We start from the raw sequence: 23655 nt of genomic DNA, 5'->3' as shown, positions 1-23655 counted from the left end.
ATAAATATTAGTACAAATTAAGTAGTTTTTTTTTTTAAATATAGAATTTTATAATAAAAAATAATCAGCAGTAGATAATGGGACCTTCTTGTTAAGCTTTCTGCTAACCTCAAACAAAAATATTTTTATTATTATTTCAACTGTTACTTAAGAATATCTAATTTAAATAAATAGATAATTTAAACATCTAATTTTAAATAAATAAATAACGTTATTTATTTAATATATAATGACAATATATTGTGGGACCTTCTTTTTAAACTTTGAATGGATGCAAATGGATTTCACATTCTAGACTTATGTTTGCCTTCTTTCTCTTGTTCTGTCTTTCAGAAATGCTGGAATCCAGTAATCTAGTGACTTTCACTGGATTGGCAAACAGTTCAGGTTACGACACGTTCCTGATGGATGAAGAGAGAGGGAGATTGCTGGTCGGTGCGGAGGATCACGTCTTCTCTTTTGACCTGGTCAACATCAACAGAGACGTCAAACAGGTGACACACCACACCAGCTTGCCTTAACATCACTATAAATGAATGTATATTCATGGTCTTATTGTGAGCCATTCATTGTTGCATGTTATTTGATTCAATTCTTCATATTCAAATGAATTAATCAAAATCTTCGAACAGCTATCTTTTACCGCTGATGACACTTAGGATGCAAAGGTTGTTCATCATGAGCTAAATTGGGACATTTTTTAAGCAAACTTGTTCTCAGCTTGATATGGTAACTCATGATCAAATCAAACTGCGTCTTACATTTTTCAAATTGAATATTCTGCTTAACTTGGAAATATGTCACATTTTAGCAGTAAAATATGTTGTGAATTGTAGTTCATGCTGTTTCTCTCTGTCTGCATTTAGCAAGAAAGATCGGTGAGGGATTTTATGAAGTGTGTCAGAGAAACCCAGCGTCATCAGAGACGTCCATCTCGCTCTTATTAGCTGCACAACCAGATCTGCGTCCACTTTCTCCTTCTTTCCATCTGCCCATTTGATCTCAGCCTGCCTCGCTCTGTTTTTCATTCCCTGATCATATCTGCAGTGTAATGCTTCTCTTTCTCTCTCTCTCAATCGCTCTTTCTTCCTCTCTCTGGATTCCATTACTTTGGTTTCCTCTTTCTTTCTCCTGCTTTTATGCTTTCTTTGTCCTGGAAGCTGCAGACCGTTCTCTTCATATTTGATCCTCGTAAGGGTTAATACTGGCTTTCATTGAAAACTCACACAAATATGCATACTTCAGCAATACCATTGTTTAAAGATAATTATCATCGCAACTAACCAAATTATTTTTGCAGACAGAATAACTTAAGAATAAGATCTTAAATGAAGATAACAGAATAAAAACAGTTCTGTAGGCCTACGTGTGTGTGATTGTTTCTCGTGCTCGTGGGATAAGACGAATGGTAGTTTTTATCCTCTGTCTTCATCGTCGTCACAGATGGAGGTGGCAGAAGGACGGCAGGCAGCACTCGTTGATTTTTTTACAGCCAGGTTTCATGCCGAGCGCAGTCAGTCATTTCCAGTTCATTGTGTTCGCTCTGCGCACATTCTCACACCTTCTCTCTTTCCGTGTTTTATAGATCGCCTGGCCCGCCACACCTTCCAAACGCGATGAATGCAAGTGGGCTGGAAAAGACCTTGGGGTAAGTGTGGGGCGACACGTAAACTTAAAAAAAAATCTATACTTCATCAAACTACAGTGATCTTTTGGGTATATTTAGGGTATGAGACTCACTTCAGAAATATTCAAATCTACACTGCCATTCAAAGGTTTGGGGTCTTTCTTTTGAAAGAAATTAATACTTTTATTCAGCAAGGACCAAGCAAGGATATTTTTGATCAGAAGTGACAGTAAAGACTTTCACTGTTTGAAAAAAAAAAAAGTCAATCTTCAATTCTAAATCTTCTATTTTAGCTTCTTTAGAACTTTCTGTTCAGAAAAGGATCTGGAAAATTATGGTTTCCACACAATTATTAACTAACACAACTGTTTTTAGCGTTGATGATATTAATAATAATAGTAATAAAAATGTATGAATGATACATATATGCATATTAGAATGATTTCTCTAGGTTCATGTGAAAATTTAGCTTTACCATGTCAGAAATAAATGACATTTTAAAAATGTATTAAAATAGAGAACAGTTTTATTTAATTGTGTTAATATTTTATAATGTTACTGGTTTTAATGTATTTTTATTGAATTATATGTAGCCTTGGTGAGAAACTTAAAAATATATATAAAAACTTGCTGACTACAAACAGTTGAATGATTTTGTATAAATAAATATACAAATCTGTAAATACGTATTCATTCATTTTTATTGATGGAAAAAAAGCATTCCCCTGAATTTACCAAAAGCAGCAGACAAAATGGCTCAAAAGTTTTCATAGGTCCACTGTAAAAAAATATTAAAATGTAAAAATTATTAAAGAATGTTTTCATACTATATTTTTTTACTTCAAAATGTCATGTTTAATTAAATTAGTTACTTACCATTTAACTAACTTTTTCTAAGTAAAAATGTTTCTACACTAGTTTTTTTTTTTCTAGAATCAATGAACTAATAATCTGAATAACTTCAATCAAGAATTTTTTTATTTCTAAAGCACCATCAACATGGTTCTTGATGGTTTTCTAAAGCAACATGAGCATGATAAATGATTCATGATAAGAAAAGTGTTGATTAAAGAACCTATAGTATATGTGTATGTATGACCTGCATTACTCAGGCTGGGTGTTGCATGTGCACTTTGGCTTGATTGCCGTTAGCGATGGAGTTTTGCTGGTGCACACGCTCTTCTGTTCCTCTCGAGAGTTTATATTCTGTGTTTAGATCGAGCAGCAACCCATGGCCCTTCTGTAAAACCGAAATGGTTTATTTATCAACCCGGCTCTTGCTCGCTCTGTACATGTGTGTGTGTGTGTGTGTGTGTGTGTGTGTGTGTGTTGTATCTGATGGTAATTTCACGGCTGGGTTCCCAGATGGGGGGCAGAAGGGGAGCAGGGTTATTAGAGATAACTCACCAGACCTACTTCTGAGACGTACACCCTTAAATAAAGTCACCTGATACTGCAATGAGGTTCTGGAATCACCACATGCATCCTGAAAGAACCGTAATTTTGGCGCTGGCTGTGAAGGGTTTATTTGGCGTTACATGCACACAAATTCACCAGTTCAGAATAATGGTGTTTGCGTGCCGTGAAAATGTTTGTTCAGTTGTTGAAAGCTGCTAGTGAGTGTGCTTGAATGTGTGATTAGGGTATTACCAGCGCATCTCCATAAATCTCTTCATTCTCACATTTGCCTTGGCCAGCCGAGACAGAAACAAGCCCAAAACGACAGCTGGTACAACTGCCTCGCTGTTCATTCGAAACTCTTGGTGATTCATGAGATGAGGGATATAAAATCTCAGCAGCACACTTCATGTCTGTGTTCATTCAAGTTCAAGTCTCAATACTGTATGCTTAAATACATAATTTACAAGGAATTATTGAGGATGTGTTGTTTGATGTGACCATCTACTTAATATATATATTTATATTATAGTCACTGAAGTGATCTTTTTTTTCATGCGACACATTTCAGCAAATGAAGATTAATTAAAAGGCAAAAAGGACCCAGTCAACGGGAACACGAATCACTATAACGAAGCTTTTTCTTCATCTAATAACACAAAACAGCATGGATCTTTTAAATAATCTGTTCTGTTGTAAAGAAAAGTAAAAAGCTTGCATTGATGTTACAATAAAGTTCTGAATATTTTCATCGAATTTATGTTTAGTAATCGTGTAAAGTCCTGGTAATATTTTAAAGTGGCAGATTGCAATTCCACAGTGGCTGCACTTTAAAAGAAACTGTGCATTAGTTTTGACATTGTCAAGCTCTATGCTGTTATTATCTTTTCATGACTTCACTCGTGTGTGAATGAAATTAGTCACTACTGTGTTGTTAGTATTGTACATAATTACAGATGTGTCTAAATCGTAATCCCCAACACTCTTTGCTTATCTTATCTGAAAGGGAATCATATATCTCTCACGCTTATGAAGGTGCACTCACTTTTCTGCTTCGCAGCTTTGGCCGCTTCTTTATGGACCTTGAAGATAAAACAGAAGGGTTATATGTGTCTAATTACACAGTAGTTACACTGTAATTACAGCACACCACCCAGTTATTACAACTTGAGGTTTGTATACATAGTAAACTCCAAAGAGTGCCAGTTCATCCACCTCTCTCTCACGTGAACCCCACATTGGAGCAGGCAAGGACCTTAAAAACAATAACGACCATGGGAAATTTAAAACATTTTTCCTGGTGCAGGAAGTGTTGAATTTATAGAGCACGTGGAATGATTATGCTAGGAATACACACATTTCCTTTACCTTGGAAAAGCCATTACATCGGCACACTAAAGTGCTTTTGTGTAGGTTGACCAAGATGGGTCACACATATGTGTGAGGAAGTGATCTGATTGGCTGTTGCAGGTGATTGAGGTCACTGGATTTATAAGAAAACCAAACATGTCGCCAGAAAATCTCAGCCCTATGCAAGCATTTATTATCTGCTTTGAATAGCTTGTACAAACTAAACTGAACTGGATGTAATCAAGGGAAACGGGCCTGCATTTATCTGTTCTTCTGTTTAGCTTTCTTCACATGTGTGTGCTGAATAAGAGTGTGTATGTGTCTTTTTTGTGGTGAAAACACACACGGAGATGGCAACACCCTTTCCTGTGCTCTTAACTGACAACTCTCATTCAGACGGCACACACCGCGCGCCAAGACCATCAGTGTTTAGACAGATGGACCTGCTTTATTTTCTGAATAGCTGTGGAAAGGTGTGTGCGTGCGCACGCATAGGTGTGTGTTTCTTCATGCAGTGTGTTTTTAATGTGTCGGTTTATTATTAGTGAACCCAGTCTGCGCATATTTTACAAAAGAAAGGGAGTTAAAGAGAATTCATTCACATGAAACAATTCACTCATCGGCTCTCACCAACTCATTCAGATGGCCTTAAGACATGTGCTGTACATTTACCTTTCATCAAAACCACACACACACACACACACACTTTCAGCACTAATGAGAGTTGGCTGACAGGATATTAAGATGGATAAAACAGCTGGGATCATCATCACTCAGCCGCCAGGCATTTTAATGATACTAAAAGCTTAAATATTTGGCTTACATAGAATTTAAATGTCTCATTTACTTATTTATTGCAGATCTTGTGTCAATTTAGATGGGTTTTCAAAATGTATGTGCAGCACAAGAGAGTCTAAAAGTGAGAAATTATGATAGTTACAAACTACATTTTTACAATAAAATTTGTGTGGTTCTTGCTTGTGCAAAAGTAGGTTGCTTAATGTTCGATATCCAAGTTCTGGTCACTAAATATAGTTTTTTTTTAAATGTTGTTATTATTATTAATTAATTTTATTATGAAAAAATAATCATATTTTTTTTCATTGATTTTTATATAATGTTGTATATTATACAGTATCTTTTTTGGTTAACAGATTTTTTTTTTGATGTTATGTCTTTTTCAGAAAGAATGCTCAAACTTTGTGCGTGTGCTGCAGCCGTATAACCAGACACATATTTACATATGTGGCACCGGAGCTTTCCATCCTATCTGTTCTTACCTGGAGATAGGCAAGCGAGCAGAGGTACACAACACACACACACACACACACACAGACACACACAATCTTGATACTGTATCAATAATTGATTCAATTAATTCTCTTAGTCCAGTTCTTTCCCATCTCAGGAGAGCAATGGCACTAAAACATACTCAGGCGCTCATGTGCATACATATCTTGAAGGCTCATTCACCAAAGCATTTAAAGGAATGAAAAGGAAATTAATGGTGGCTGTCTGCTGCTAACATCTACCCTTATAACAATTTCGGCCTAGTGAAGTAGAAAATGAGGGCATCACAAAGCAGCGAGTGTGTTATTTAGAAGTACCTCAACTGTGGGAAATGAGATGGCCTTTACATGGTAGAAAAATGTCAGTGAATTTCATGATTTGATCCGGGGAAATTAATCATGGCTTGAGCGCACTGAACATAATAGAAGATAACTTGAGTGCAGTTGTTTTGCTGTGAGTTTAGAGATCCAAATCTAAAGTAGTTTTTTATGAATGTTTTTCATTCTTTTTGGCTACTTGTTGAATATTTAGAGACTCTTGAACAAGATCCTAATGGCACTTTTTGACATTCACCTCTCCATTACCTCATCCGTTTACTATTCATGACTTGCTGTGGTTGGTTAATTCATTATCCCTTTCCTCAGGACAATATCTTCAGACTGGATGCCAGCTACTTTGAGAATGGACGTGGGAAAAGTCCCTATGATCCAAAGATGCAGTCCTCATCCCTCCTGATTGGTGAGTTAGTCAGAGATGGTGTTGTTTGGGTTTTAAAGATTTAGAATCAGTATTAACAGTGGTCTGATTGGAGATTTCATACTCTTTTTTTTTATTTCTCAGATGGAGAACTGTATTCTGGGACATCAGCAGACTTCATGGGACGAGACTTTGCCATTTTCCGAACACTCGGGTCACAACATCCAATCAGAACTGAGCAGCATGATTCTAGATGGCTGAATGGTAAAAATGCTGTATTCTGAATAACTAGGGGCTGGTTTTTGAATATGTAAACTATATTTTCTGTTATCCCACCATGATATGAATGTAGTGACTCTCTGAGTGAGTTACTGAATCATTCATTCACTTGATTTGCTCAGTGAGTGAGTCACTGAATCATTCATTTATCTAATTTTTTAAAAACTCTGATTTATTTAGGAACGAACCAAGTGACTCTCTTTGTGAGCAAGTGATTAAATCATTCAATCAAACGGATCAGTTCAGAAATTAATCAAGTGACGGTCTTTATGAGTCACTGAGTCATTTCTTCAACAAATTTGTTCAGAAACACTGATTTATTCAGGAACAAATTAAGTTTCTATCCTTAGCTGCCTGCTGAAATCATCACACAATATATGTGACTTTGCTAGGCATGTGTCTGCCAAGAGCAAATATGTGAAATACATGTAGATTTATGGGTCTTCTTTTGTGTACAGAACTTTACGTCCCTTTACGTGAGTGTGTACGTGCCCGTATCTGTGAGAGAAAGAAAGAGCCTCTTTGTGAATCTCTGCAGGAGAGATTAGCTTGGCCAGGGTGTTGAGTGTTTCCCCTAACATCCCGCCTGCATTTTTGCAGACTTATGGAACACAAAAGGTCAATATCAAGATAGGAGAATCGGTCAGTATTTTCCCATGAAGTTAATCCTGTCTCAACTGTCCCTGCGAGTGGCTCTCGTTTCAGTCCTCACACAGGGTCAGCGGCCACGCCATCAATACCCTCCTATATTCGCGAGGAAAGGTGCTTTTGAAAACGCTCATCTCACCTTAATCCTCGCTGTCTGTTACCACGGATACATCGGACGTTAGTTCCATTTCACCCTCTCTGAAAGCTGTCTCTCTCGCACAAAAGACCCAGTTTTGTTTGGAGGATTAGTCACATGGATATTCTATCAAACCTTATCAATAGAAACACAGGCCTCTCGCTATCATCAGACTGTTGATGGTTATTCTTCCTACACTTCAAAGAGGATCAGCCTTTATAGAGCAAACATTCGAAAGTTTGGGAGGCTGGAACAAATTTTATGTCATTGAGAAACAGTCAGTGTATTGAATGACAAGGGCGGCACTGTTTCATTGGCGTCTCTACGGCCACATACACACTCACAGTGCATGAACAGAGTTGGTCTTTGGTAAATGTTCGTTCCGCTATTTAAGCTTCACATCCTGTTGGGTCTGTTGCGCTGTAATGCAGCTCTGCATGTTGCTTTATGCGTGTGCCGCCCACGTGGGTGGGGGACATATTACATTTCATTTCTGAGAGAGAAAGAGAGAGAGCGGTCACGGCTGGGTAAGAGTGATCCCCCCGTAACTGGTGATATTGAGGCCGTGGCTCATTTTGGAATAGCTAAAAGGGATTCAATGAAGTGTGCAATCATTTCTGTGGGTTTGAACTTCCCAGAATGCTCTTTTAAACAACTCAGTTTCTTCTGTATCTTCTTACAGTCAAGGGAAAACTGAAGTTCTGATGCATTGTGTGTATTCCAGACCCCAGGTTTCTGGGAATACACCTGATCCCGGAGAGCGATAATCCTGAAGATGACAAGATATTCCTGTTTTTCAAAGAAAACGCCATGGATGGTGAACATACAGGCAAAGCTACCATCTCCAGGATAGGACAACTGTGTAAGGTATCATCACATACAGAAACAAAAGTCATGCACTTTGTGCATTTGGACACACATTATAAATCTGTATTTAGCTTTATGTGATTTTTAATGAACGTGGTCAATCTGTTTGATTTTTTTCCAGAATGACATGGGTGGACATAGGAGTCTCATAAACAAATGGACAACTTTCTTGAAAGCCAAGCTGACATGCTCAGTTCCGGGCCTCAGTGGCATAGACACACATTTTGATGAACTGCGTAAGTAATTTGTATGAACATTTAGTCTGAACATAATTATTTTTAATATAAAGTCAGAAATGCATACAAAGGAATCTGCATGAAAATGCATGAATTAGTTCAGTTGACAGCATCCATGGTATGCTGTCAGTCATCGCTGGAAATAATTTCTACTCATCGCTCAAGCTGTAAAAAACATGGAAATTTGTGGGGCACACTAGCAACAACTGGTCCATAAACTTCCATTGAAACATTCCAGATGCTGTCAATAGAGTTTAAGTTGTGTTTATCCACTTTTAATAACTCCAAATGTTTCTTTATTTAACTTCCAGAGGATGTGTTTCTGATGAGTGCTAAAGACCCAAAGAACCCAGTGATATACGCTGTGTTTACTACATCCAGGTAATGCACATATACTTAAAATACATACAATTAACCATATTAAATGTGTTATAATATGAGACAGCTGTGGCCTAATGGTTAGAGACTTGAACAAGTTACCCGAAGGTCGCTGGTTAGAATCTCAGTGCTGGCAGGAGTTGTAGGTGGGAGGGAGTGAATGAACAGCGCTCTCTTCCACCCTCAATACCCATGGCTGAAGTGCCCTTGAGCAAGGCACTGAACCCCCGGGCGCTGGATCTTTAGCTGCCCACTGCTCCGGGTGTGTTTTCACAGTGTGTGTGTTCCCTACTCATTGCTGTGTGTGTGCACTTGGATGGGTTAAATGCAGAGCACCAATTCGAGTATGGGTTACCATACAAATGTCATGACTTTCATAAGTTAGGACTTTTTTCCTTTCCTCGTTTTTTTCTACCTTTTCCCTTCCTTTCTTCCTTCTTTCTCTTCTCTTTTATGCAACGTCAGTGATTTTGTGATGTGTAATATGTTTGGCCCTTTAGAAGCTTTGCAGTGCATTAATCTGGTTAGACTCAGATGCTTCACATCGCTTTTCCTCCTTATTCTGGTCTATGTCCTCTCTCACCTGTTTCCCCGTTCAGCTTCAGCTCACCACAGCTCAGAGGAAATATGATTAAGGTGGTAACCTGAATCTCATTTCCCAGCCAGACACTCTCTTCTCTGGCCCTGCTTGCGAGAAGCAGAGGGTTGGGGAGGGGTGAAGGCAGTAACAAAAGCAGATAAACCATGTTCAAAAGAAGAAAAGACTTTTAAGATGATGGATGAGCACACTGTGTGCGTGTATGGAGGCGTGTGTGCATGTAAACATGAGATGAGGAAGAGGACAAACATATCACGATTAATCACTGTCAAAAAGCGAGAGAGGCCAAGGCGGTGGTCGTCCAAAGCGTGCAGATCCTGTTCATGTGTTCCCACCTCACTGATTACCTAATGTATGCAGAGAACACAACACTCGAAAATTCAATTACGGATTTTAAAGAATTAGACTGCTTTAATTGGTTTTCTAAGTGCTCTGTTTCTGAAATGAATAGAAGTGCATTCTAGGGACCTGCTTTTAATATTGCCACTCAATGAGGCCTGAAAACTGGGGTGATGGATCAGTATTTTATCTCTTGCTTTATCTATGTGTGTGTGTGTGTGTGTGTTAGAGTGTGCAAGCACATGTATGCGTGTGTGTGCATTTTTATGTGTGGGACCCTGACTGATTGATGGGGAATTAGTTTATTCATGTGCCCTGTGGTTAATTGATTTCCTCGCTAATTAACATTTTACAAATGCCTAGGGGTGTTCACCACAGTCGGTTTGGTCTCATGGCTGTTTAGGGGAATAAGTGCTTGTATACACACATGTACGCTGCAATACAAATGCTAATTTAATACATCATCTAACACAATAAAGTAAACAAATAATCAAAATGAACTTTCTTAACACACATTTCTGGTCTTATTGTGTGTGATACATTTGCGCATATTTAAAATGTGTCTTTATGATCTTTCATCAAAATGTAAAAACTCAGATGACGTTGCCAAGCCCTCTTGTTTTTCATTTCACTTCAAAACCGCTTGTCATATAAAGACTTTTCAATCCATTTTGTCAGCTCCTGGTCCAAAAAATCCTGTCCAGATTTTTTTTGTTATATTAAAATATTTTAAACCGCATTGAAATGGATAATTTTCTTCTGATATATACACTTCTGGAAATGTACACATAATGTATTTTGTGTTCTACCAGTGATCGTGTTCTCCATTCTCCCCTTTTCTTTCCTCAGTAATATTTTCCGCGGATCGGCTATATGCATCTACAGTATGGCAGACATCCGAAGGGTATTTCTAGGTCCATATGCCCACAGGGACGGGCCAAACTACCAGTGGGTTCCCTTCCAGGGCAGAGTGCCATACCCCCGTCCTGGCACAGTGAGTGCTGGCCAATATATTTGGCATTAACACAAAACTGAGAAACTACAGCTTCATATCTATGCATTTTTATTCAAATAAATCATTGCATTAATTGCCTTATTCTTCCAAAGAGTAATACACTGTTATTTATTGGCCTAACTGTTTGCCTTGACATTTAACAGAATTTGCAAAAATCCCATCCTTGCAAAAATACATTACTACAGTACTTTGAATGCATACTAAAATAACTAAAACCACACTATATTATTCAGAATGCAACACTGAAACTGTGCATCAATAATCTCCCCTCCTTTACCCACCTTAGTGTCCCAGCAAAACGTTCGGAGGCTTTGATTCCACCAAAGACCTTCCTGATGATGTAATCACATTTGCACGCCTGCACCCAGCCATGCATAACCCCGTGCAACCGATGGGTGGGAAGCCCATCATAGTGCGGACGAACGTGGAGTACCAGTTCAGTCAGCTGGTGGTGGATCGTGTGGAAGCTGAGGACGGCCAGTACGATGTCATGTTCATCGGCACAGGTTAGTAAAAGAAATATAACTGCTGTATAAACAAAACAAAGCCTTTCGCTAAGAAATCACTCCACTTTTATAGTTCTTAAAGCCACTGTCCACAGTCTTTTTGACATATCCTCTACAAAAATATTCAAAGGCCCTATGACTTTTCCAGTTGCTTGTGATTTACTGGATAATGATATGGATTTTTTTACTTGAGTTTTCCAGTTCTTTTAAAATGTCCAGGTTTTCCTAAGACTGTGGAAATTCTGGTTCTTTAATAAAAAAAAGAGTTGTTGGTGGGTCAATAAAATAAGGAGTATCTTGATTTTCTTTGATTATCTTGAATATCTTATTCAATGGTTGTTTTGTCTTATTTTAAGTCATCTTGAGGGCCCCTTGGAAGTTTCCCCACACTCTTTTTTTATTGTAATCTGTGGTTCCATGAAGAACCTTTACCATCCGTGTAATCTTTCCATTAAACATTGTTAAAAATTGTTCATTAAAATGTCCTTCACACAAAGAAAAAAAAAGAACTGTTCATAGAAAGATTATTTTGGGAAACCAACAGTGATTCAAAAACCTCATTTTAGGACTTTTATTTTGAAGAGTTTCACACAAAATATTTTTATTTAATTTTTTTATTCACTTTCATGTCATTTCAACTCATATGATATTTTATTTTTATTTTATTTATTTATTTTTGGATCACAAGAGAAAAAATTATTGTTCCTTTTAAAGTTACAATTAATAAGAAATAATGTACAAATAACGAATATTAAAAAAATTCTAATCCTAAATCAGATTTAGGAACTGTGCTGAAGGTGGTGACCATTCCCAGGGAAAGCTGGCATGATCTGGAGGAAGTGGTGCTGGAAGAGATGACTGTGTTCAGGGTATGAGCGCCAACTGTTCATTACCCAGAGAGCTGTGCGTTTCTGCTTGCTATTGGAATCGAAATCCTCCAACTATTATTTTCACCTTAGTACATTTAATTGCTCCCCCATAAATCTGTCTGCACAGCCACAGCATGTCATCAGAAAAAATATCCTCAGATCTTAAAATGAGATTAAACTTGTTCTGTTTTCCCTTCTAGGAGCCAACACCTATTACTGCCATGGAGCTCTCCACTAAACAAGTACGACTGCTTGATATTACGCTTCACCAGCCATTAGCAGAGAGCAAACCGTGTCCTAATAGACTTATATGTTCATCTGTCAACAGCAACAGCTGTATCTCGGGTCAGATTTAGGGATTTCCCAGATGCCCCTGCACCGCTGTGAGGTCTACGGGAAGGCCTGTGCCGAGTGCTGCCTGGCAAGGGATCCATATTGTGCCTGGGACGGGACAGAGTGCTCTCGATATTTTCCGACTGCTAAGAGGTAAGCACAATGAGGACATCTGTATTCTTCAACATTTTGGTTACATTTAAGTTCGGAATCTGGATTAAATTACATATTCTAAAATGGACAGTTCACCCAAAAAAAAAAAAAACATCCTGGCATTTTTCATTCACCTTCATGTTATTCCAAACCTGTAGGGTTTTCTTTTTTCTGTAGAACACAAAATAAAATATTTTGAATAATTGTTTGTCCGGTGGGGTTGTTTTGGACCCCATTGACTTTCATAGTGTGGACAAAAACACAGAGACTTGTCTCAAAATGTTTAGGTGAGTAAATTACAGTCAATGACATTTTAACACAAAATAATGGCACCATATTCACTGTTTAAGTGTTTAGTGCACGACAATTTCTGCATTTTAACGCACATGCATTGACAAGCACAAACACCTGGATCCAAGTATACAGGCTGCTTTTAAACACACTATTAACACATGCTCACAATAAGCCATGTACCCACTGTAAATATATTTAATATATATTTTTCTTGACACACCCTTATGGTCCACAGCACTAGGAGGGTCCACGCCACTCCAAATATTTTCAGTGTGCCTGAAATGCGAAACAGACGTCCTTACTGCACCTCCCGCACGTGCCAAGACAGCCAGAGTCAAGGAATGTGTGTGTGTGTGTGTGTGTGCACGCCTTAGCAAAACATGTTACAGAAATGAGAAGACACAGAGAGCCATGCACTGAAATACAAGAACAGAACAGGAAAATAAATGACAGATCTTTAAAAATGACAAGGAGGCTGTTTCAAACGCGAGAATCTGAGAAAGCTTTCAGATTTCACTTATCGTTCCCCAAGATATACTCCACACAACCATTCTTCACACCAGATCCTGAATGTTTTCAGTCAGGAACAGGAAATCTTCTCAGTCTTTCAATACAGTTGTGAATGGATAAGAGTGCTGGCTTTGGCTCAGTCCTTGGCCCATGTTAGCATTTAAGAGGTGAAGTTGTTCTCTTAAAGTGGCACAGAACTGTTGTAAACACTCTGATGAAGACTGAATGGCTCTCTTAGCTGAGAATGACATGCAGAGCTGTTTTAACAAATATGAAGGTTCTGAGCTTTGGAACTCAATAATGATAATCATGAAAGATCTCTCCATGAATAATTTTTCTGAATTATAACTGGGGCAACAACACATTAAACACATTCCTTCCTCCGTGCATCTAAAAGTGTGATGTACGGTTTAGCAGAACCACAAGAAATTGTTTCCCTTTCTGCCTTTATGGGGAAAAACAGATAGTGCCTCCCCACTGAATGAGTCAGTGTTGCTGTATTGGGCAATGTTTAAAGTACCACAGAGGCGCATTGTTTACCCAAATGGTTTAATTATTGTTTTATAGAGCTAAAGTATTTTACCATATAAATCTCACATCATCCTTAAGTCTGTATGACAATACGGTATTTGTTTGATTGAAACAACAGTGCCATCTAGTGGCCTGAGGATAGTAGTGTTGAGAATACTAAACTCGAGGATCAATTTCAGTGTTCAGAAGGCTACATCACATCACACTTCTAATCCAATCTTTTATCATTTAACAGGAGAACAAGACGTCAGGACATCAGAAATGGTGATCCTCTTTCTCAGTGCTCTGATCTGCAACACAATGGTAAGGATATTCACATACCTTGATTTCTGATTAGACATAATTAATTAGTTGCCTAAAACAATATGAGGATATGTACAATTGTACAGGTCAAATACATGAAAAATGGCCTAAAATCTTAGATCTTCTATAATACAGAAAATACCTTTATTACATGTCTTCTGTTCTATAATGTATTGAATGTTGTGCAGTTGTGTTCTACTAAAATTGCACCTCCTGTAACTAAATTACAATACATACAATCAGCAAAACCCTTAGAAGGAAATCAGCATGCCTGAACATTTGAGAAGGATTGAAGCATTATAATGTTTCATCTGTGTAGGCGCCACTGATACACGTTCTGTTTCAGTACGCTGGAAATGAGTGAACATTACCTCCTTGTGTGTGTGTTAGATGATCTGGAAGGATACGGCAGTGTGGAGGAAAGAAGTGTGTATGGTGTAGAGAACAGCAGCATGTTTCTGGAATGCAGCCCAAAGTCTCAGAGAGCGCTAATCTACTGGCAGCTCCAGAGACCCAATGATGAGCGTAAACATGAGGTACACACACAGCAAAACATGCCTTTAATGCCTTTATGATTATGGTGATCAAAATGCAATGCAAAGAATAGAAATGACTAAATATATTTGAACCGTTTTTCCCAGTTCTCTTACTGTGGTCAGTTTCCAGATTCTTCACGCATTAGATCAGTTGGCTGTCTTAACGGTTTTAACAGTCTAACACTGTGTTGAAATAATTTAAAGCTTACTGCTATTCTGTCTAATCTATCCAATGTAGCAGTTTTTTTTTCTGAATGCATAAAGAACATTGTTAATCTTAATTTTACAGATGTCATTTCTGTGTCAAAAGTTGGGGGGCAGTCCTTTTCTTCTTTTTTAAAGCAAAAAAAAACAACTTTTATTCAACAAGGATGCATTAAATTAATCAAAAGTTAAATATTTTTAAATTGAAAAAATCTTTTTCAAATAAATACTATCGGTAAAATCTTAAAGAAAATGTATCAAGGTTTATAAATTAAAATAAAATAAAAATTATGTATATACAGAAGGGATTTTCATATCATAAAAATGTTTTTATTTTTATAGATACCCTCAGATATTATAATGGTTACTGTTAAATAGTTATATATTTTAATAGTAATAAAAAAATAACAGACTGCATCATTATTGTATGTAAATCACACCCTGAGTAAAATGTTACTGTTTTACGAAGGAGAAAGTTATGTTATTATTACTAGTAAATTAAGGTATGTTATTGAACAGGATATGACATCATGACCCCCACACCAGCAACCATCACACATACACCAGCTGTGTTTTTTCTTTCAGATTTTATCAGGCAAAAAATAGTGCTAAAGTAACACCTCACCCCAGACGCTCATTTTGTAAATGTAATAATGATCAGATTTCAGCCTTCCTGCTGTGTAAGAAAATCCCCAACTGTGTTTTAGTTTTCTTCGCACCCCAGATGTAACCTCAGATTTTAAAGTTCTGGTCTGGGACCATTTTTGAGGTCAAAACCTATGAAAAAGTGTTAATAAACTCAATCTGTTTTTTTTTTCCGATGTCAGATTGTGATTGATGAAAGGCTGAGTCTAACTGGCCAGGGTTTGCTGATCAGAAGTCTTACCCAGGCCGATTCAGGAGTGTACCACTGCCATGCCGTCGAGCATGGCTTTATTCAACCACTGCGGCGTATTAATCTCCAGGTCATCCCAGCTCAGCGTGTGGGCGAGCTGCTTCTCCGGGCGAGCGCCAACGATAAGGATCCATCCCCCAAACACAAACTCTGGTATCGGGATTTCATGAGCCTGCTGGAGCACCCAGATCTCAACACCGTGGACGAGTTCTGCGAGCGTGTTTGGAAGCGCGAGAAGAAGCCTAAGGGAAAGAAAACCCCCAAAGTCAACCCTGTAGCTGGCGTAGGTACAAAAGCAGATAAGACCCCTCAAACGACGGCTCAGACTTTGCAGAACCCGACGCAAAGAGCGCAAAACACACCCAAAGTGCCGAACAGCCCAACTGTTCAGATTCTCCCGAAGTCCTCAGGTTTGCAGAGAAGTCAAATCCCGGGAAGTACCGTGAACACAGAGAGCCAAAGCATCAAACCGGACACTCAGAGCACGCAAAAGGTCCAAAGTGCTCCCGAGAGCCAAAGAGCACAGCCGAACCAGGGAAAAAGAGGCACCCAGACCCCACAAAGAGGACCTCCTAACACAGCCAAGTGGAAACAGCTTCAGGAGAACAAGAGGGGGCGCAACCGCAGGACCCACGAACAGCAGAGACCTCCACGCAGCGTGTGAGATATACTCACGAACACTCAATAGACACTTGTAAACATCTGCATCAGTCACTCATACAACAGACACACGTGCAGTGCGGCCATAATCAATAGCACAAAACTCAAAAACGGTGAACTCAGCTAGAAATCCTACTCGCGTTACTTGTTCACTAGGGAAAGCTCATTGACTTTGTTGTTGTGATGTGACAGCAAAGACCTTTTACACTACTAGTGTTGCAGATCCGACATCATACACGTGATGTTTTCATTAAAGGACGCAAAACAGTCGTTTGCCTAAAAAAACGTTGCAATACGATGGGATAGTGCCAATGGAAAAAGAAGATGATTTCAAAGGAAACTCTTTTGTCGATATGACAAAATATGAAAAAAGACATAATGGGGTGAAGTAGGCACCTGGAAAACTGGAAGCCAGTTGCTTAGATTTGTAAAGACTGTAATATATGAGCAAGCATTGTACTGTACATAGAACAACACTAAGTAATTACGGACACAATTGGTCAAAGGTGAAAATAAGGCATGCCAAGGTAACAGCTTGTCTAACCTCTGATCCTCCGAAGCGTTTGGATGTTTGTGTTAATTATGTTTCAGATAATCAAGTGGGCCTGACTGACTAAAAAATGTCAACAACTGTGGTGACCATTTCTGCCAAAATTTCGTTTTCAAGTACAACGTGCATGAGTTGAATGAACAAGCTCTTCCAAGCCAGTTGCATAGTCGAACTGTCTGCGGATTACAGCCGTCTAGATGATCGTTCTAAATGTCGGCTGCGTAAAATGAAAGAACATCTTTTGAAAGATGTTTATAGATGTTTCCATTATGTCTGTAGTGTATTTCTAAATTATTATTACTCATTCTTCATACGTTTTTGTCATTAATTTGCTAAATCAGTCTATGTTAGGCTGAAAGCTGAGTGACCCTAGTATATGTACATAATATATATATACAGCGGAACACCACTTAATTATTTATTGCTGGTTATTGTTCAAAGGGTTGCATTTATTTTTGATATTATTTTTTTTCTATTCACTTGTAAATGTGGACAATGGGCCACAGTTCACATATATGGACCAATTATTTGTTTCTAGGCCCAGATTCTTGTCGAGGGTTTGAAGATGAGGCTGTTTGCAGATCTGTATCATTTTATTTGAGTTTCACATGCTTTCTTAATTTTATTTGTTCTTTCTTTTTCAGTCTCTTAAGCTTATCTTCTTTTAGGTCTTGTTATAACTTCATTGTACAAAACTAACAAAAAATATTAAATCATCTCCAATGATTAGCTGTGAATGTCCCTAAAAAAGGAAAAAAAAGTGTGGGTTAGGTCAGATTAGATGCTGTGGGGAACACACTGCATGTGAAGTCTGCCTTTGCACATCTTTATTTTTTATTGTCAGTGTGTCATACGAAACGTCATTTCTGTGCCATGCAAGATGTATGAGATGTGAATATTTTTGCCATTTGCATCTAGACACACCCTGTCCCTTTTGTGTATTATAGGTCTATAGTCTTTTCACACATACAAGTGTCCCCCCACAAATGTCATTTCAATGCAATACAGAGGTATATCCACCAGTTAGCTCTCCAGTTCACTGCCTGTCCCAGATGGAGCTGATTTGGAGCTGGCTGGTGCTACAAAGCAGGAGAGGGGAGCTGTCAGTTATGTAAAATTGGTGTTTCTGGCATGCATTTGGTTGTCTAAATAAATATTTCGTCTAGAATTTCAGGGTGGTCGTGGGTGGATTATTTGTATATTTCTTTGATTTGTTTTTAGCAGCATTTGGAGGACACATGTAGTCTATCTGTGAATGTTGTGAATGACTCATTGTGTTCGCTGAAAGGTGAAAATATCACATCTTGTAGTTTTTCGGTCTCATTTATTAAATAATCGCAGTAATTATTCAAGTAGACAATTATGGGACATTGGCAAGTTCTCAAAAGGTACCTGAGCTTGAAAGCTTGCGTCTGGTGAACAAAATCTGATATTGTAGGAGCAATGATAAGTGCTTATAATTTCATCTACACATTTGTTAGTTATTTAGTCAGACTATCTGTTGCCTGATGGAAGTTTGATTAATCGAAGTTGGACTTCACCTTTGTGTAGTGTCTCAGATATGCCCATGGGAAAGTGATTGGAAATTCAATAAATATAACCAATGCATGCCAACATGACTGACTTATTTACTAAGTGAGTATCTATGTATTATCTCCATATCTCAAGAAATATCTAGGTAAAGGGTTTTATTTAATTATTTATTTATTTTTGTTGCTCTCAAGTCCAAGGATAGTTATTCTAAAAATCCGTTTTTATAAATCTTACATAAAAACTGAGCAATATTTTTATATTTTCCAAAAGTATTGTGTAGTGAAGTAGCATGGGTTTCGAGTCTCTTTAATTAACAATTTATGAAGAAACTGACTGAACTGATTAGAGGATTCAGAGAGCTTAATCATCCAAGTCGAACGTTTTGTGACCGAAATAAACTATGTTAAAATATGCTAGATTTTGTAGTAATGGCTTTTATTTGCATGCAATCGGAAGTTCAGCCTTCCCGATGCCACATTAGGAGAAGTAGGCGGAGCAGAAGAAACTGCACACAACTATTTTGTTACGCGCCAGTTTTAAATATTGGGTAGCTGGACGAATGAAGCCGATGTTTTCTGCGGCCTGTTCCTATCATAACACTATTATATTACTTTATAAGACTTTAAACACAGGGGACTACTTTTATGACCCTTTTGTGGAGCTTGACAACCTCGTTAACCAAGAAGAGCAGCCCAATTATTTAAAGCAGATAGTAATCAGCCGCAAAACGGTATTTTGTTGCATATGTGAATGTTTCATTACAAAATGTATCGTTTCTTATTATTATTTGACCTTTGTTCTCATCCGTATAATAAAACTATTTAAAGTTTCAGTGAGAGCTTATTACCACTAGATGGCGCGATAAAAACTCATTTTTCCACTGTCACTGCCAGCTGGATTTGATTAAAATGTGCATTGTATGATACAGTAACAAATAGCTCTATATTATCTTTACTATGTACATTAAAATCTATATGATGAAGAGAGAAGTATTTCTATAATGGTCCAAACTCAATCAAAACTCTAAGCACTGATCATTTATTCTGTGCCCAGGGTTTGACCTGAAATGAGTGTGTGGATGTTAGTGTTTGTGACTCACAGGAGAGCAACAGAAAGGAAGCTGCCCTCGACTCGAGACATCCGTCATCTCTCCCCCGCATCAAAAGTGTCCTCAGAAAGCAAGGGTGTCATTCTGTATCCTGGAGATCATTGTTTGTGTGTCATAACTAAGCACACATTATGGGGGAACAAAAGGCATGTGTGTGTAAGTACTTACTCCTGAATCAGAGGTCTCTTCACGTTGTCTTTTGGTCACACACATGCACACGGCCCTGAGGATTCTGGGTAGAAAGAGATTCAGGTCAAGACTCTTGCTTTCTGTAAATGGAATTACTATTGCACAGTTGTAATGGATTTATTGCTGGAAATGTAATTTTGATGATTAATGGAAATAAAATATAAATATCAGATGAAAAACTAATATGGAAATTAGAAATGTTGCCTTGGAAACTAAGTTTAAGTACAACATTTTTCTTTTTTAACTAAAACTGAAGTGAAAATAAATCAGTAACATGCTCCTTAAAGCCTTTATGTATAATGTATTATACTAAAATTATCCATTAATTTTACAGACATTTCTGTTAACCGTTAAACACGATGCAATGAAGTGCAAAATTCTACATGTAAAACACCTGTAAAAAAAGAAGAAGAAAAATTATATATATATACACACACACACACATTATGCATTTTGTATGATTTCATGAATAATTGTAACCACAGTTATACATTATAATATTTATCTATTCTTTATTACACCTTTAAAAAGTGTAAACGCAGCAACCAATTTCAGATGTAAAAAGGAATCTGCCAATAGTATAATGCATTTCAATTGCATTAAAATTACTGTTGGATTTATGCGTTTTGTTGTAATTGTTCATGAAAAGATATAATTCCTATAATTATGAATGCCTATGTAATGCATTATAATGCATGCAGTAAAGTATTACCAATAAATTAAAGCTAAATAAAAAAAGAAACATTCATAAAATATCAAAAGCACATAACAAAATTACTAAAACGTAAACTGAAGTTAAAATGAAAACTGAAACTATATAAACAATAATAGTATATAAAAAAAAAAAAAACAATGGTCAGAATTGCTCCTTGATTAGAATCCATCAGGTGAACAGGAGTGCAAGGTAACTATGGAAACAACGTACTCTAGTGGCCAAATAGTTGTCAGAATGACAGCCATAAAGAGTTTCTGATAAGATGGCAAAGACTCCCAGCTGCCTTGGTTCAAAACAGTGCGTTTATATTTAGCATCACGGCACAGGTGATGAAGTCAGCAGTCAGTCACCCGGCACAGCCCCCCTTAGCCCCTAATCTCAGGCTCTTTATGGAGTTAAAATGATCTCTGCCTTTGATGAAAATGGTACACTTCACCACACTTAATGAATTTCCCTTATTCCCTCCCCCTCCTTCCTTCCTTCACTCGCTCTTTCCATCCTTTACTTCTTCTTTAAATCCCTCTCTATCACTCTCGTTTAGAGTTTGAAGGCGTAACCCTCGGAGCATGATAGAGGCAATCTCACCTGCTATTTCCATTTATTAGAAAATGATGCCTTTCTACATTTTCTAAAATGCTTGAATGATTTTCACTACATAATATTCTTAATCGCATTTGTTACAATCCTTTGGTCACAGTCGGGTTTTCATTTTTTAGTAATCCAAGTCTTAAAGAAAACTAAGCTTCATTTAATCAGCCTCATGTTGGAGAACCTGTATTTCTTTCCTTATTCTGTGTTAATAAAAAATAAAAATTTTAAGAAATATTAATGCTGTTCCATTAAAAGAGAAAGCGACAGTGTGTCCTTCACAAACAATTGACTTTAACCGTAATCTGAATCTGGACTGAACAAAATGCCCACCACACCAGTGTCCATCCCCACTAACACACAAGAAGCAAAAGATGCTCTGAACCTTATTATATACTGGTTTGGCAAAGCTGTGTTGTTAAGCCTAGAGAGGTTAAACTGTCATTGATAATGTCTTGTACCAATGTCAGCTGAATGTTAAGTAACATATAAATAAATACAAAAAGTGACATTCTTGTAGACAGATGTTAAATACTATTGCATTTACAGGTCTTCAGATGTTTCTTTACAGCAAAACTACAGCGACTGTTGACTGTCTCTTTGTTGAAAGGTAAGAATTTAAAGTAATAGTCATTGTATAAATGATAGGTTGTGGAAATTGCAGTAATTTGCAAGAGACAACTTCACACTTTGAGCACACGAATGCGTGTCTCGTTTATTTCTCAGCAAAAACAGAATAAACAATCATGGCGCTGACCGGCGTGGTACGTCATCACGCATTCCGATCATTTAAAGGGACCACGATCCCTGAACAGATATGCAGAACACAGTGTACAGAACTACACTTAACAATGGTGAATTATGTCTGTAACATTCACTACACACGTCCCCCCAGAATTCACCATATCAGAAAAACCCAACTGTCAACGGGGGGGTGGGCGTATCAACCGGCCACAGCGACTGCGCTGTACCGGAGTTCGAGGAGACCCCACTGCAGCAGGTGTACCGTCATTACCCGGGAGAGGGGCATGTGGTGTGGGAGGTTTGGGTGAGGTGGGGGCTCTGGGTGGGTGCAGAGCAGGAGGCCGTCCGCGTCTTGGGGGCTGGGCCAGGTCAATGGGCCTGGCCACGTCCAAATGAGCCGGTTTAAGGCGGTCAATAGAGAGTCGCTCCGGTTTACCACCCCTGTCCACCACAAAGTGTTTGTCCCCTGTCTCCAGAACCCGGAACGGGCCCTCGTAGGGCGGGTGTAGCGGTCCTCTGTGGGCATCGTGGCGAATGAAAACATAGTCGGCTGTTTGAAGTCCAGCGGGGATGTGCGACTGAGGGAGGCCGTGACAGGAAGTAGGGACAGGTGCAAAAAACCTCGCATTATCCAGTAGAGTAGACCGCTGGAGAGTGGCAGACCAGGGAACCGTGGTGCTAGGGACAAAATCCCCTGGTACTCGCAGCGGCTGTCCGTAAACAAGCTCCGCGGATGAGGACTGAAGGTCCTCCTTTGGTGCAGTCCTGATACCCAGCATCACCCACGGGAGCTTGTCGACCCAGTTGCTGTCTTTGAGGCTGGCACGCAGGGCAGCCTTCATCGATCTATGAAACCGCTCACAGAGCCCGTTAGCCTGCGGGTGATATGCAGTCGTGCGGTGGAGTCTCACTCCGAGGCTCTGTGCGACAGCGTCCCAAAGCTCGGACGTGAACTGAGCACCTCGGTCAGAGGAAATGTCCGAAGGGGTGCCGAAACGGGCAATCCAGGTGCCAATAAACGCCCGTGTCATCTCGACAGATGCCCCCGATGTCAGTGGCACAGCCTCAGGCCAGCGGGTGGTCCTGTCAACCATGGTCAACAAATATGTGAAACCTTGAGAGGAGGGCAGAGGACCAACCAGGTCCACGTTTACATGGTCAAAACGCCTCTCAGGAACCGGGAATGTTTCTAACGGGGCTTTAGTGTGGCGGTGTACTTTGGCCCGTTGGCACTCAACACAGGTGTTAGCCCAGTCCCTAACGTCCTTCTTAAGGCCGTGCCACACAAACTTTGCTGAAACAAGCCTCTGTGAAGCTTTCGCACCTGGGTGGGAGAGACCATGGATGGAATCAAAAACTTGACGCCTCCACCCAGAGGGAACGATAGGCCGAGGACTGCCTGTGGAGATGTCACACAAGAGCGTTGTGCCGGCATTGCCAAAAACCACGTCCTTGATCTGCAGCCCTGTATTCGAGGTTTTCAGATGTTGCACGTCTGGGTCTGTGGTCTGAATCGCGGCCATGCGGTTGTAATCCAAACCAAGATGGACTGCCCCTGCCAGAGCCCGTGATAGGCA

The 23655-nt window shown here is 38.9% G+C and overlaps 1 protein-coding gene across 1 annotated transcript; it reads left to right on the top strand.

The window, feature by feature from the left end:
* Positions 1 to 335: 335 nt before the first annotated feature.
* On the top strand, positions 336 to 18374 carry LOC113079080 (semaphorin-3aa-like). Its single transcript, XM_026251274.1, has 16 exons — positions 336 to 494; positions 1586 to 1648; positions 5560 to 5679; positions 6310 to 6403; positions 6506 to 6625; positions 8149 to 8291; positions 8413 to 8527; positions 8839 to 8908; positions 10692 to 10836; positions 11144 to 11363; positions 12141 to 12232; positions 12433 to 12474; positions 12561 to 12718; positions 14289 to 14356; positions 14747 to 14892; positions 15924 to 18374. The coding sequence occupies exons 1-16, from the start codon at positions 336 to 338 to the stop codon at positions 16653 to 16655; spliced, it is 2487 nt and encodes an 828-aa protein (XP_026107059.1). The 3' UTR covers positions 16656 to 18374.
* Positions 18375 to 23655: the final 5281 nt, after the last annotated feature.

Source organism: Carassius auratus, unplaced genomic scaffold (assembly GCF_003368295.1).
Source record: "Carassius auratus strain Wakin unplaced genomic scaffold, ASM336829v1 scaf_tig00027159, whole genome shotgun sequence".
NCBI lineage: Eukaryota > Metazoa > Chordata > Actinopteri > Cypriniformes > Cyprinidae > Carassius > Carassius auratus.
The sequence above is the reverse complement of the archived record's forward strand: the minus strand, read 5'-3'. Positions and strand labels throughout refer to the sequence as shown.

What these genes read in the sequence shown, in the direction of transcription:
- LOC113079080 (XM_026251274.1), top strand. Translation starts at nt 336, where the DNA reads ATGCTGGAATCCAGTAATCTAGTGACTTTCACTGGATTGGCAAACAGT. An exon ending in CATACCCCCGTCCTGGCACA is followed by an intron (nt 10,837 to 11,143) that starts GTGAGTGCTGGC and finishes TACCCACCTTAG; the next exon opens with TGTCCCAGCAAAACGTTCGG. An exon ending in AAGAGATGACTGTGTTCAGG is followed by an intron (nt 12,233 to 12,432) that starts GTATGAGCGCCA and finishes TTTCCCTTCTAG; the next exon opens with GAGCCAACACCTATTACTGC.